Source organism: Cibotium barometz, chromosome 9 (genome assembly GCF_041138505.1).
Source record: "Cibotium barometz isolate CiBa-2024 chromosome 9, ASM4113850v1, whole genome shotgun sequence".
Classification (NCBI taxonomy): domain Eukaryota; kingdom Viridiplantae; phylum Streptophyta; class Polypodiopsida; order Cyatheales; family Cibotiaceae; genus Cibotium; species Cibotium barometz.
In genome coordinates this window covers 54,013,716-54,028,304 of record NC_141054.1, presented here as the reverse complement: position 1 = coordinate 54,028,304, position 14,589 = coordinate 54,013,716, and the positions used below count along the sequence as shown (strand labels likewise).

The 14,589-nt window shown below is 48.6% G+C and overlaps 1 protein-coding gene across 2 annotated transcripts in view; it reads left to right on the top strand.

Annotated features, from left to right (window-relative positions):
* The first annotated feature begins 227 nt into the window (after window positions 1-227).
* Window positions 228-14,589, top strand: part of LOC147635711 (monogalactosyldiacylglycerol synthase, chloroplastic-like) — a 53,235-nt gene continuing 38,873 nt past the window's right edge. Inside the window, exons 1-2 of one of the 2 annotated variants that reach the window (XM_086803115.1) lie at window positions 228-1,428; window positions 2,518-2,690. In XM_086803115.1, the coding sequence (XP_086659241.1) occupies window positions 898-1,428; window positions 2,518-2,690 (704 nt within the window). In that variant the 5' untranslated portion in view covers window positions 228-897. The remainder of the gene's footprint in view (window positions 1,429-2,517; window positions 2,691-14,589) is intronic. The other variant, XR_015266700.1, reaches the window with a different exon arrangement.

Sequence of the window (14,589 nt, the reverse complement as noted above, 5' to 3'; positions counted from 1 at the left end):
GAATAGTTGAAGATATTTATTTCACACGCCTCCCAAAAATAGAAAGGCATGGGTGCCTGTCGCCGTTGCAATAAAAAATATTGGGTGCTAAAAAATATTGGGTGCCTCACTGCATTATACATTAAAAAATGCTTTTCGACCTTCAGCAAAACCTTAGAGATTTTGACCTTCTTTCCTACACCACTATCTAATTAATTTATGGCACAAAACGTTTTTGGTGCATATTTGGGTAAGTTTTGTAATGTTCGAGGCGACAAGTCGCTTTACACATGGAAACTTGTTCGACATTTATGCACAAGCGGGGAGAGAGAGAGAAAGAGAGAGGGAGAGAGCGCTCCTTATCCGGTGCATATCCACGTACATTGCGTTGGGTCAGTGTCGACTACCATGTGAATCCATAGGGGCCTGTGCAGGTGTAGTTTGGGTTTAAACTTCATCCCCATTGTAGTGGGCGAGTTGTTAGTTCAAGCTTTGCTTCGAGTTGCCACAGTGAAACCATGCCTGAACTTTTCCTCCTGTTTTTCTTCAAACCCATTGCTGGTTACTTGTGGTTTAGCACAGATCTGTCACTGGCCAACTCATCAAGCAGAGGTTTTATCTAATCAACCAGGGGGTTTATGTATAGCCAAACTGGCGCGTACAGGTAAGAAAAACTACCAGGGCTCAATAGGGTTAGTGCCCATTAAGCATTTGATTAGCTTGGCACATTCTATTAACGAACGTCCATCTGGGTCACCGTGCGAAGCCCTACTTGCTGCCCATCATTTGCGACAGAAGGAATTCTATCACAGGATTATGCAGGATTTTTCTGGCTATGGCGGATTCAGAAAGCTTAAAGCTATATTGTCCCTTTAGTAGCTAAAAAGATCGCCGTTTTAAAAATACAGCAAAGAGGAGATGCAGAACTCTTCTGGGTGTGATGGGTCGGTAAAACTTCAAGGTGTCCCTGTTATACTGCCTGTGGCGTCCTCATCTGAGTGCCTTAACTTCTCCTGTACTTTTTACAAAGAAGTGCCATTGGCAGAGAAAGCCTCCCCTTGTTGCTTGCCTGTCCACAGCTCCAGAACCCATCTTATTCTGAGTGGGCAATGCAGATTAGGGCATCTAGGGGTTGGGGTGAAGGCCACTGTAACTGCGGCAAGACATGGCAGCCATCAAGCGAAGTCTTGGGACATCTTTAATGGGTCTGTAAGATGGCACTGTGACAGAGTGCCGCTAGGGTTTTCATGTTCCAGCTTGGAAGCATTTGGGAAACAAGATGAGAATGGGAAAGCGGATGCAAGCGATGATGGTGGACAGCAAGAAATGGTGGCCACGGACAAGCGGAAAAGAGTGTTGATATTGATGAGTGACACAGGTGGTGGCCATAGAGCCTCAGCGGAGGCCATCAAGGCTACTTTTGAACTTGAATATGGTGACGAGTATCAGGTCATTGCTTTTTTCTTAACCCTGTGTAAGATGCACACATTGAAGCGTCTGATTTCCTTGCCGAGTTGGTTGCATATGAACACCTCCCCTCACCCTACCTGGCTCATGGCATGGGGTAACCACCTGGTGGTGGTTGTGCTTTAACTTTTTAAGACATCTGCACGTTTTTTAGGCACCGATGACTTAAGTATGGATCTCATAGTGCATTGTTGGTGCTGCACATGCCGGAGTCTCAAAGCTCTGTGTATTCGTTGTCGAGTTCAAAAGCAGTGTAGACTATATGTGGGATGCGCTTAGGCTGGTTACTCTCAAGATGGGTACCCATCGTCCCCGCCAATGAGCATTCAGCATTTTGATGGGATGGGTCCTTCTCCTTTACATACTGAAAATAGAGCCTCCCACTGTGTGCCCTAAAATGATGAATTGATAGCCAACTCCAGATGGACATGGATGGGCACCCCTATGAACAGCCAATCGCTCCATTGCATCTTTAATCCAGGGCTTATGCCCATGTGATGGGCTGGGGAGGCAGGGTTCCCAGGCTGTCTGTAATGAGCCTTATAGGTTGAGGTATGGGAGAGCGGTGTCATGATCATGATTTGTCTGACTTCGATATAACTATGAGAGTTCACACATGTAGCCTACAACATGCATTTGTATTTTATTACACATGAAGGATTAGGGTTTTGAATCTATACCTAATGTGCAGTAAAGGGATCTCTCAAGCCAGCTTTAGCCTTCAAAACTTAATCAACAGTCAGTTCAAGGGACCTTCTTGGAGGGACTAGCCAGCTCACCATCCTGCCATAGCTCCCCTCGGGAGAACCTGAGAGCTTGAGGCCAGACCAGCACCATGCTTGGATTCCTCACCCAAGCTCTAGAGTCCCACACCAACAGAATTCACCTTCTATGTGTTGGGCTTGAGCTGATAGTGTAGTTAACTTTAAGCCCACTTTACACTGTAACTCATTAATTACTCATTTGGCACTAAGCATCTCGTAATTGATCCGCTAATTAGCATTGTATAGTGATGTTACTCCCTTTTTTTTTTCCCCCCCCGCATTGTCCAGTTTTGTGTGCATTTTACAGGTTAGCATAACCGACCTCTGGACTGATCACACACCTTGGCCTTTTAATCAACTTCCGAAGAGTTACAGTTTTTTGGTAAAGCATAATACACTATGGAAGGCAACGTTTCATGGGACGGCACCACGCTTTGTGCATCAACCACATTTTGCTTTCACCTCTGTTTTCATAGCAAGGTTAGCATGTTACTTTTAATTTGTACATTTGAAATGCTGATTTTGAAAAGCTCCTTTTTTGTTCTTTATGTTCATTGTTTTGTGTAAGAATAATCATGCTGGTGGTCGGAATGCTTTACAAGATTTCAAGTGCAATTCTTCAAGGTGGAAGCTCACGTAACCCAGAATCACGAATTGTCTGAAAATACCATCCAGGCACAGATCTGTTCGAACTTGTTGGAGAGTAGAGTCATCATCATCTGACTGAGAATCCATAGCTGGAGGTGTAATAGAAGCAGAGGGAGGAGGAAGAGGAGGCGGAGGAAGAAGAAGCTCACCACCCCCGTCTGAAGAGGTAGGATCTCGTCCAACACCACATCATGGCTCACAACAACTTTGTTGGCCTGCTGATCAAATAGACGATATGCCTTGGATACAGTGCTGTATCCGAGAAAAGTCATGCGCCGAGACTTCGAGCCCAACTTGGAGCGATGCTCCTTAGGCACATGTACATACGCCGAACAACCAAATACTCGAAAATGAACAGTAGAGGGCTTCTCACCATGGAGAGCCTCATATGGAGTTTTATCTGGAAGAGCAGCAGTAGGAGACCTGTTCTGAATGTAGACAGCAGTAGAAGCCGCCTTAGCCCAGAAATGTCGAGGCAACGAAGAATGCTCAAGCATAGCACGGGCCATCTCCATAATGGTCCTATTCTTCCTCTTTGCAACTCCATTCTGTGATGGAGTATATGCTGTATTAAGCTGTCTCCAAATGCCATGAGCCCTGCAATATTGTTGAAACTCCTGGGATGTAAACTCACCCCCTCTATCGGTCCTGAGAGCCTTGATCGAGGAACCGGTCTCTTTTTCCACCTTAACTCTCCGATCACAAAAGTGTTGAAAAGCCTCATCCTTGGACTTCAGAAAGAAGATCCAAGTATATATGGAGAAGTCATCCACCATCACGAGCATGAACAATGCCTTACTCAAAGACGCGGTACTCAAAGGACCACATAAGTTTGTATGAACAAAAGCAAGTGATGTCGAAGATTTGTGTGTCGCCTCCTTCGAAAAGACGACTCGGTGTTGCTTCCCTTGTAAACAAGAGGAACAAATAGAAGATGGAGCCTTGATGGTCGGTAAACCCTCAACCAACCCATCCTTCGAAGCTCGCTGTAGAAGCTGATAGCTCAAATGGCCAAACCGAGCATGCCAAAGAGTAGAAGAAGAACTAGAAGAAAGCAAAGCGGTCAACTTGTATAGACCACTATCTTGGACTCCCTGAGCCAAGATGCTACCAGTCTCCTTATCACGAATGGTAATCTCATAATGAGAGATCACCTCTGCACCCTGAGCAGTAAGAGCACTCACTGACGAAAGATTAAATGCCAAATCTGGAATGTACAGAACGTCAGAGAAGTACCTCTTGTCCTCGGAGGAGCAGAAGATGGGGATGGTGCCATGTCCATGCACTGGATGGAAGAAGAATCACCTAAAGTGATCTCGCCTGTCTTGGCAGTGAAGTCCTCGAACCAATCTCGATGGGGTGTCATGTGAGCAGTAGCACCGCTATCCACAATCCACGACCGCGACTGAGAAGTCACAAGAGCAAGTACACGACGAGTATCTGCTAATAGAAGAATGTCATCATCCTTCTTGGTCCGAGACACTGCTGTAGAGGAAGAGTTCTTTGTTGCTTCATCCCGCTTCTTCTTGTGACATTGGGGTGATTTATCTTAGAAGATTTGCTGTTGTCTTTATCCTTGTCGGAATCCTTGGAGTTCTTGCCAGAATCCCCTTTCCTTGGAGTTCTTGTCAGAACCCCCTTTCCCTTTCTTTTGTTGATTCTTCCCTTTTATCTCGCGCTGCCAAAACTCCATCAGGGCCACCAGAGATGCCAGTCCGCTCCTCAAAGCGAGACTCAATCTGCATAACAGAGGGTAGAACTTCCTCCCAAGTAATTGGATGTCACGTGCATCCCGCACTTGGATGCCACGTAGACATTTCTATACAGAAGGTGCAGGACCTGGGATGGTGAACTGGTCCCATGTGAGCCCAGTCCGGGACGAGTCAGCCAGGGATCCATCTCAGTCGTCCGAGGTCAGGTGTGCATTGTCCTGCACATGAGTCCAAGGTCAGGTGTGCATTGTCCTGCACATGAAGCAGTGCCAGTCCGCGGTGTGAGTCTCCCTCTGGAATGATGTCAGATGTTCTGTGTATCTAGTTTGTAACTGGATGCTAGACCTCTGTGGGCATGTAGGTTTGCATGTAGAGATGGGGCCAGCCCATAGGGCTACCCCAGTGCGTTTGCACTTGTAGTGTGGGCATAGGGGAGGTGTAGAACCACCCCCAAGGGGCCAGGAGGGCCCAAGCTGTGCCCACCAGCCATGGCATGGGCTTGAAGGGCTGTCGGCCAGCTTTAGTGCTGCTGGACAGGCAGCCGACAGGGCTAATAACCCTACCCAGCAGGTCGGCCAGGTGTAGGGGACAGTCCCACACCCATGCGCAGAGTGCCCAGCAGCCTGGTACTGTTCCAGCAGGCATGCGCAGTGTGGCCAGCATATTGCATGGTGTGAAAGCACATAATTGCTAAAATACCTAGTCGTGAGGCTTAATTAAGCTGGCCGACTGGATGCTAAAGGGAGTATAAATACTCCAGCCAAGAATCAATGAAGCCATTTCATAATTCACCAAGTGCTCAAGCAAAAAAGGGCCAGGACAGCCAAGAAGTTGCTAACGCAAAGGGGTGAAGGACTGAAGGTCAAGGGCAGGATTTTCCAGCCAAGAAAAGGTCAAGTTTCTGTATTTGTTTTCAGATTTACATCATTCTAATAAAGCAAATACACCATCCGTGGTGGGGGCCCTACAGAGGGTAATTGGGACCCAATACTGTGTCCTCTCCATCTCCCCCTTCTCTCTCTATTTTCTGCACATCTCATTTCAGTTTGTGCGTTAATTCCGTCGCGAAAAGAGTGCTGACTTTTGAGTTTTGAAGTACCGATCCTTCTCCGAAGCTTCCGCATATTACAGTGGTATCAGAGCTCACTTCAAGGACAAAGATTCAGCAAAGAAAACCAGAAAATTTTTTCGCTCGTGTGGTTGGTTTTTAGACGCCGGTGGACTACCCCTTTCGGAGTGACTCCTGTCCCTCGAAGGACTGTTGGTTCTTAGCCTCCGAAAACCTCCGGAAGTCTCCCACACAGATAGTGGATGGTCAGATTGCGTTCCGGAAAGGAATTGCATTTTCCCGCTATGGCGAGTTTCGGCGACGAGAGAGAACCAGAACCATGGGACCAGAGTGCACCAGGTAGCCCAGCTAGGGCACCCGGCTTGAGTGTCACAGACATGTTCCAGCAGATGATGCGAGTAATCGCAGACCAGACAACCAAGTTGGATGAGCAGAAGGCGCGGATTTTGGCTCTGGAGGAGCGTTCTCGCTCTCCAGCGTCGCGTTTTTCATCTCCTCCTCCCTCTCCTTCCGTATCCCAGATACCAGATCCTCGTCACAGGGACCCTCTCGCGGGGTCACAGCCGAAAGCCAAGCTCCTTGCTTGAGATGCAGATGCGTGCATTGGAGATTCGACAACGAGAAGACGACGCCATGCGACGAGTGGAATACGAGCGTTACCACAGAGCGTTGGACGCCAGATTGACACCGGCGGCGCCCTCGAATCATTTTCCCGAGAAAATGAATTTCAGTAAGTATAATGGTAAACTCGATCCCACTACTCTTTATTCATGGTTACATCAATTTGAAGCTTACTTTGCCGCAATCAGGAAAACAGATACTGACAAAGTGATCTTAGCTAGTTGGTACTTGGAAGGTGAGGCCATTCCTTGGTGGACTCAGTGGGCTCATGCCCACACCAGAGCAGGTATGGCAACTTATGTGTGGGACGAGTTCGTCCGCGACCTTAAGCAGCGGTTTCTACCGCCCCACTACCTTGAGCGACTCGAAGGCGAGTTCAGGGGAGCGCGTCAGAACGCGCAACCAGTCCTTCAGTTTGCCAATAAAATTTCGACCTTGTGTCTGCAATTAGGCTTATCTGATACGGACAAGAAAGGGCAGTTTTTGTATGGCCTGGACACGCAAATCCAATGGGAGGTGCGTATGTTTAGGCCAGCCACCTTTGAGGACGCACTCTCGCTTGCGCAGAGTGCAGAAATGAAACACAATGGTGGCAAGCCCAAGACTTCCCAGCCGGCTTCTCCCAAGGCTAACGCCTTGGGGGGGCAAAAGCCAGAACCAGACGGGGTCTTCCCCAGGACAGAGCTCGGGAGCCTCTGGCTCCAAGAACTCGAACAATGCGTCTAAGCTTACTCCAGACCAAAAAGCGGAGGCAGGCAAGACAGGTGGCAAGTTGAGTGCTGAGGAGCTTTCTCAGTACAGGAAGGAGGGTAGATGTTTCTTTTGTCACACAAAAGGACATACTTCTCGGGATTGTCCGAAGAAGCCTCCAAAGGCCGCCGCCGCCTCCACAGCTTCCGTGGTGAGCACAGCTCCCACACAGACCCCAGCGGCTACCCCTAGTTCTTCAACCCCCGATGCTTCAGTTGGAGCAATTATTAGCCGGGAGCTCGAAGATAAGCAGAAGGGCGCCCATGACCAGGAGTATGAGCGCAACGAATTGCTCAAGTCCTTTGGCTACATAGGTGGCCAGAGAGTCGTTGTCTTGTTTGACAGCGGCAGCACGGAGGATGTGATCACGGAACAGGCCGCTAGGCGTGTCCGTTTCGAGCTGACTCCGGTGGACAAACAAGTTGAGGGTTTTAGCACAGGTATGAGAACGAGCGTCAAGTATGAAGCTCTAGGTGCTAAGTTAGTGATTCAGGGCATAGAGTTTGTGCGTGACTTTATGGTTGCCCCTCTTGTAGGAGCAGACATAATTTTGGGTATCCAGTGGTTTCACAAGTTTCTTCCAGATGTCAAGTGGGACAAGCACACGTTCCAAATCGATCGGAATGTGTCAAACACCCCGGTGACCATTAAGTGTGAGCCAGGTATTCCGAACTTTCCGCTCATAAGCCACTTGCAGGCTAAGCGAGCAGTCAGGAAAGGCGCACAGTGTGCGATGATTTACATCCAGGCAGCCCAGACGGTGGCCAGTGCTTCCGAGAAGTACTCGGTTCTCCATGAAAAGTTCCAGAAGATTTTTCTTCGGGACAGTCTCCCTCCCCAGCTCCCCCCCGTCCAGACTGGAGGATCACAAGATTGACCTCCTCCCAGGCTCGGAACCCTCGAGCAAGTTTCCGTATCGCCTTTCTAAGGCAATGGAATCGGAGTTGGACCGCCAACTCCAAGAATTGTTGCAAGCTGGCTTCATCCGCCCCAGCGTGTCGCCATTTGCAGCACCGATCTTGTTTGTCAAGAAGAAAGATGGGTCTTCCCGGTTGTGTGTCGATTATCGTGCACTCAACAAGCTGACTATCAAGAGCAGATTCCCGATGCCTCGAATTGACTATATTCTCGAGAGGCTGAATGGAGCTAAGGTGTTCTCCAAACTGGATTTAAAGAGTGGGTACCACCAGGTACGGATTGTAGAGGGGGACATCCCCAAGACAGCCTTCCGTACAGAACGGGTCCACTATGAATTTGTGGTTATGCCATTTGGATTGACGAACGCCCCAGCTACATTTAACCGCATGATGATGCGTATTTTCCGGGAGTTGATTGGAGAGTGTGTGTTCATATTTCTGGACGACATACTCATATTTTCAGCTACAGTTGAGCAGCATGACATTGATGTGGAGAAAGTCCTTAGGTTGCTGGAAAGCAACGAGCTCTATGTCAAAGAAGTCACAATTTTATCTGTTCCAGGTACATTACTTGGGATATATAATTAGTGCTGAGAAGGCATTCGACTTGATCCGGCTAAAGTGGCCGAGATTGTTAACTGGGAAGTACCTCAGACCGCTTATGACATTAGATCATTTGTGGGTATATGCCAGGCATATTCCACCCACATTGACAAGTTTTCTGATCTCTCGGCAGATCTCACTGATCTGCTAAAGGGAGTGAAAACAAGAAGGCAAAAGATTCGAATGACTCCACGAGCGTTGGAGGCATTCCAGAACCTCAAGGTGGCTTTGTCAGAAGCGCCTTGTTTAGCCCTTGCCTCGTGGGACGAACCATTTCAAGTGATCACCGATGCGAGTAACATCGCAATTGGAGATGTATTACAATAGAATGGTCATCCGGTAGCTTACATGTCTCGTAAGTTACTGCCTGCCGAAAAGAACTACTCAGTCTACGATCGTGAACTCCTAGCAGTTATACAGGCCTTGAAACATTGGAAACATTTCCTGTATGGCCGTGACTTTGAGGTTCGCACTGACCATCAGGCATTGCGCTGGATTCAGACGATGCCAAGTGCACAGTGGAGTGATCGACAACACCGCTGGAGTTAGATATTCCAGCAGTTCGGTGGTATGATTGAGTACCTTCCAGGAAAGGCCAATCCAGTGGCCGATGCTTTGAGCAGGAAGGGACAAGTATCTGCGATTTAGACCACTAGACTTGACCTTGTTGGTACAGGACTAGAAGACATGAAGCACACGTACGCGGATTCCGAGGAATTCGGTACACAGTGGGAACAGGCATTGGATGCCACAGGACCATGCCATTTTCTGATACGCGATGGTTGGCTTTTCTACAAAAGCCGACTATGTGTCATGAAATCATTCTGGGCAGCTCTTCTCCATGATGCCCATGACGCCATTACAGGTGGTCATAGGAGCATGAATTCGACTCTGGAGAAATTAGAACGGCAATACTATTGGCCAAAGATGAGGCGTGATGTGTTTACATATGTACAACGCTGTGACATTTGTCAAAAGGTGAAAGCTCCTCGTGGAAAGAAGATAGGGTTGTTACAGCCTTTGCCAATTCTTGAGGGTCCTTTCCAGGACATTTCGATGGACTTTGTCACAAATTTGCCTCCCAGTCCGAGTAAGCGTAATACACAGTGTTTAACTATTGTTGATAGGTTCAGCAAATTTGTTATGCTTATTCCTTGCAGGGCCAATGTGACCGCCGAGGATGTTGCCAAGCTATTCATTCGGCATTGGTACCCGATTGGCGGGATTCCTAGGACCATAGTGTCGGACCGAGATGCCAAGTTTACCAGTCATTTTTGGAGGGCATTGTTTGATAATTTTGGTACTAAGTTGAATTTTTTCAGTGCATTCCACCCACAGACAGATGGCCAGACAGAGATATACAACCAGTTGGCCTTTGATGTGCTGAAGTGTTATGTCCACGATCAGCAAGGTAAGTGGGAATCGTTTTTGCCTTTAGTTCAAGCTGTTTTGAATGACTCTTTTTCTTCAGCTATTGGCAGGACTCCATATGAGGCAGCGTTTGGAAGGCCTTTCCAGTCGTTGTTAACCAGGACTTCGTCTTCAGTACCGGAGGCGAACAGAGTGACGGAGTCTTACCAGGAGATCCTAGAGTCCGTTAAAGACAGATTGGCTAAAGCGCAAGAGGCCTACACTCAACAGGCCAATAAAGACCGAAGGGACATGAAGTTTTCGGAAGGGGATTGGGTGTATCTTCGGATTATGAAGCAAAGATTGAAGCAGGTGGGCAAGCGATGCCCAAAGTTGTCTTTCAGGAGCTTCGGACCATTTCCCATCCGGAAAAAGATTAATGAGGTGTCTATGCAGTTAAAGCTACCTCCGAGTTGGACTATGCACGATGTATTCCATGTCAGTTGGTTAAAGCCATATGCAGGTCCACCCCCTTCAGAGGTCAAAGACGAAGCGGAACCAGACATTATTGATGAAGCAGAAGTAATGGTTCCAAAACAGATCCTTCTGCACCGTTTCAAGCATGGCTCAGGCCGAAGACTACGACAGTTTCTCACGAAGTTTCAGGACCGAGGAACTCATGAAGCGGTATGGCTCGACAAAGAATTTTTCGAAGACTATCCGGCATTATTGACGGATTATTTGGAGGCTATGCAGCTTCCGTCAAGTTAAGCAGAAGGGGATGTCACGTGCATCCCGCACTTGGATGCCACGTAGACATTTCTGTATAGAAGGTGCAGGACCTGGGATGGTGAACTGGTCCCAGGTGAGCCCAGTCCGGGACGAGTCAGCCAGGGATCCATCTCAGTCGTCCGAGGTCAGGTGTGCATTGTCCTGCACATGAGTCCAAGGTCAGGTGTGCATTGCCCTGCACATGAAGCAGTGCCAGTCCGCGCTGTGAGTCCCCCTCTGGAATGATGTCAGATGTTCTGTGTATCTAGTTTGCAACTGGATGCCAGACCTCTGTGGGCATGTAGGTTTGCATGTAGAGATGGGGCCAGCCCATAGGGCTACCCCAGTGCGAAGGTTTGCACTTGTAGTGTGGGCATAGGGGAGGTGTAGAACCACCCCCAAGGGGCCAGGAGGGCCCAAGCTGTGCCCACCAGCCATGGCATGGGCTGGAAGGGCTGTCGGCCAGCTTTAGTGCTGCTGGACAGGCAGCCGACAGGGCGAATAACCCTACCCAGCAGGTCGGCCAGGTGTAGGGGACAGTCCCACACCCATGCGCAGAGTGCCCAGCAGCCTGGTACTGTTCCAGCAGGCATGCGCAGTGTGGCCAGCATATTGCATGGTGTGAAAGCACATAATTGCTAAAATACCTAGTCGTGAGGCTTAATTAAGCTGGCCGACTGGATGCTAAAGGGAGTATAAATACTCCAGCCAAGAATCAATGAAGCCATCTCATAATTCACCAAGTGCTCAAGCAAAAAAGGGCCAGGACAGCCAAGAAGTTGCTAACGCAAAGGGGTGAAGGACTGAAGGTCAAGGGCAGGATTTTCCAGCCAAGAAAAGGTCAAGTTTCTGTATTTGTTTTCAGATTTACATCATTCTAATAAAGCAAATACACCATCCGTGGTGGGGGCCCTACAGAGGGTAATTGGGACCCAATACTGTGTCCTCTCCATCTCCCCCTTCTCTCTCTATTTTCTGCACATCTCATTTCAGTTTGTGCGTTAATTCCGTCGCGAAAAGAGTGCTGACTTCTGAGTTTTGAAGTACCGATCCTTCTCCGAAGCTTCCGCATATTACAGTGGTATCAGAGCTCACTTCAAGGACAAAGATTCAGCAAAGAAAACCAGAAAATTTTTTCGCTCGTGTGGTTGGTTTTTAGACGCCGGTGGACTACCGCTTTCGGAGTGACTCCTGTCCCTCGAAGGACGGTTGGTTTTTAGCCTCCGGAAACCTCCGGAAGTCTCCCACACAGATAGTGGATGGTCAGATTGCGTTCCGGAAAGAAATTGCATTTTCCCGCTATGGCGAGTTTCGGCGACGAGAGAGAACCAGAACCATGGGACCAGAGTGCACCAGGCAGCCCAGCTAGGGCACCCGGCTTGAGTGTCACAGATATGTTCCAGCAGATGATGCGAGCAATCGCAGACCAGACAACCAAGTTGGATGAGCAGAAGGCGCGGATTTTGGCTCTGGAGGAGCGTTCTCGCTCTCCAGCGTCGCGTTTTCCATCTCCTCCTCCCTCTCCTTCCGTATCCCAGATACCAGATCCTCGTCACAGGGACCCTCTCGCGGGGTCACAGCCGAAAGGCAAGCTCCTTGCTTGAGATGCAGATGCGTGCATTGGAGATTCGACAACGAGAAGACGACGCCATGCGACGAGTGGAACACGAGCGTTACCACAGAGCGTTGGACGCCAGATTGACACCGGCGGCGCCCTCGAATCATTTTCCCGAGAAAATGAATTTCAGTAAGTATAATGGTAAACTCGATCCCACTACTCTTTATTCATGGTTACATCAATTTGAAGCTTACTTTGCCGCAGTCAGGAAAACAGATACTGACAAAGTGATCTTAGCTAGTTGGTACTTGGAAGGTGAGGCCATTCCTTGGTGGACTCAGTGGGCTCATGCCCACACCAGAGCAGGTATGGCAGCTTATGTGTGGGACGAGTTCGTCCGCGACCTTAAGCAGCGGTTTCTACCGCCCCACTACCTTGAGCGACTCGAAGGCGAGTTCAGGGGAGCGCGTCAGAACGCGCAACCAGTCCTTCAGTTTGCCAATAAAATTTCGACCTTGTGTCTGCAATTAGGCTTATCTGATACGGACAAGAAAGGGCAGTTTTTGTATGGCCTGGACACGCAAATCCAATGGGAGGTGCGTATGTTTAGGCCAGCCACCTTTGAGGACGCACTCTCGCTTGCGCAGAGTGCAGAAATGAAACACAATGGTGGCAAGCCCAAGACTTCCCAGCCGGCTTCTCCCAAGGCTAACGCCTCGGGGGGGCAAAAGCCAGAACCAGACGGGGTCTTCCCCAGGACAGAGCTCTGGCTCCAAGAACTCGAACAATGCGTCTAAGCTTACTCCAGACCAAAAAGCGGAGGCAGGCAAGACAGGTGGCAAGTTGAGTGCTGAGGAGCTTTCTCAGTACAGGAAGGAGGGTAGATGTTTCTTTTGTCACACAAAAGGACATACTTCTCGGGATTGTCCGAAGAAGCCTCCAAAGGCCGCCGCAGCTACATTTAACCGCATGATGATGCGTATTTTCCGGGAGTTGATTGGAGAGTGTGTGTTCATATTTCTGGACGACATACTCATATTTTCAGCTACAGTTGAGCAGCATGACATTGATGTGGAGAAAGTCCTTAGGTTGCTGGAAAGCAACAAGCTCTATGTCAATGAAAAGAAGTCAGAATTTTATCTGTTCCAGGTACATTACTTGGGATATATAATTAGTGCTGAAGGCATTCGACTTGATCCGGCTAAAGTGGCCGAGATTGTTAACTGGGAAGTACCTCAGACCGCTTATGACATTAGATCATTTGTGGGTATATGCCAGGCATATTCCACCCACATTGACAAGTTTTCTGATCTCTCGGCAGATCTCACTGATCTGCTAAAGGGAGTGAAAACAAGAAGGCAAAAGATTCAAATGACTCCACGAGCGTTGGAGGCATTCCAGAACCTCAAGGTGGCTTTGTCAGAAGCGCCTTGTTTAGCCCTTGCCTCGTGGGACGAACCATTTCAAGTGATCACCGATGCGAGTAACATCGCAATTGGAGATGTATTACAATAGAATGGTCATCCGGTAGCTTACATGTCTCGTAAGTTACTGCCTGCCGAAAAGAACTACTCAATCTACGATCGTGAACTCCTAGCAGTTATACAGGCCTTGAAACATTGGAAACATTTCCTTTATGGCCGTGACTTTGAGGTTCGCACTGACCATCAGGCATTGCGCTGGATTCAGACGATGCCAAGTGCACAGTGGAGTGATCGACAACACCGCTGGAGTCAGATATTCCAGCAGTTCGGTGGTATGATTGAGTACCTTCCAGGAAAGGCCAATCCAGTGGCCGATGCTTTGAGCAGGAAGGGACAAGTATCTGCGATTTAGACCACTAGACTTGACCTTGTTGGTACAGGACTAGAAGACATGAAGCACACGTACGCGGATTCCGAGGAATTCGGTACATAGTGGGAACAGGCATTGGATGCCACAGGACCATGCCATTTTCTGATACGCGATGGTTGGCTTTTCTACAAAAGCCGACTATGTGTCATGAAATCATTCTGGGCAGCTCTTCTCCATGATGCCCATGACGCCATTACAGGTGGTCATAGGAGCATGAATTCGACTCTGGAGAAATTAGAACGGCAATACTATTGGCCAAAGATGAGGCGTGATGTGTTTACATATGTACAACGCTGTGACATTTGTCAAAAGGTGAAAGCTCCTCGTGGAAAGAAGATAGGGTTGTTACAGCCTTTGCCAATTCTTGAGGGTCCTTTCCAGGACATTTCGATGGACTTTGTCACAAATTTGCCTCCCAGTCCGAGTAAGCGTAATACACAGTGTTTAACTATTGTTGATAGGTTCAGCAAATTTGTTATGCTTATTCCTTGCAGGGCCAATGTGACCGCCGAGGATGTTGCCAAGC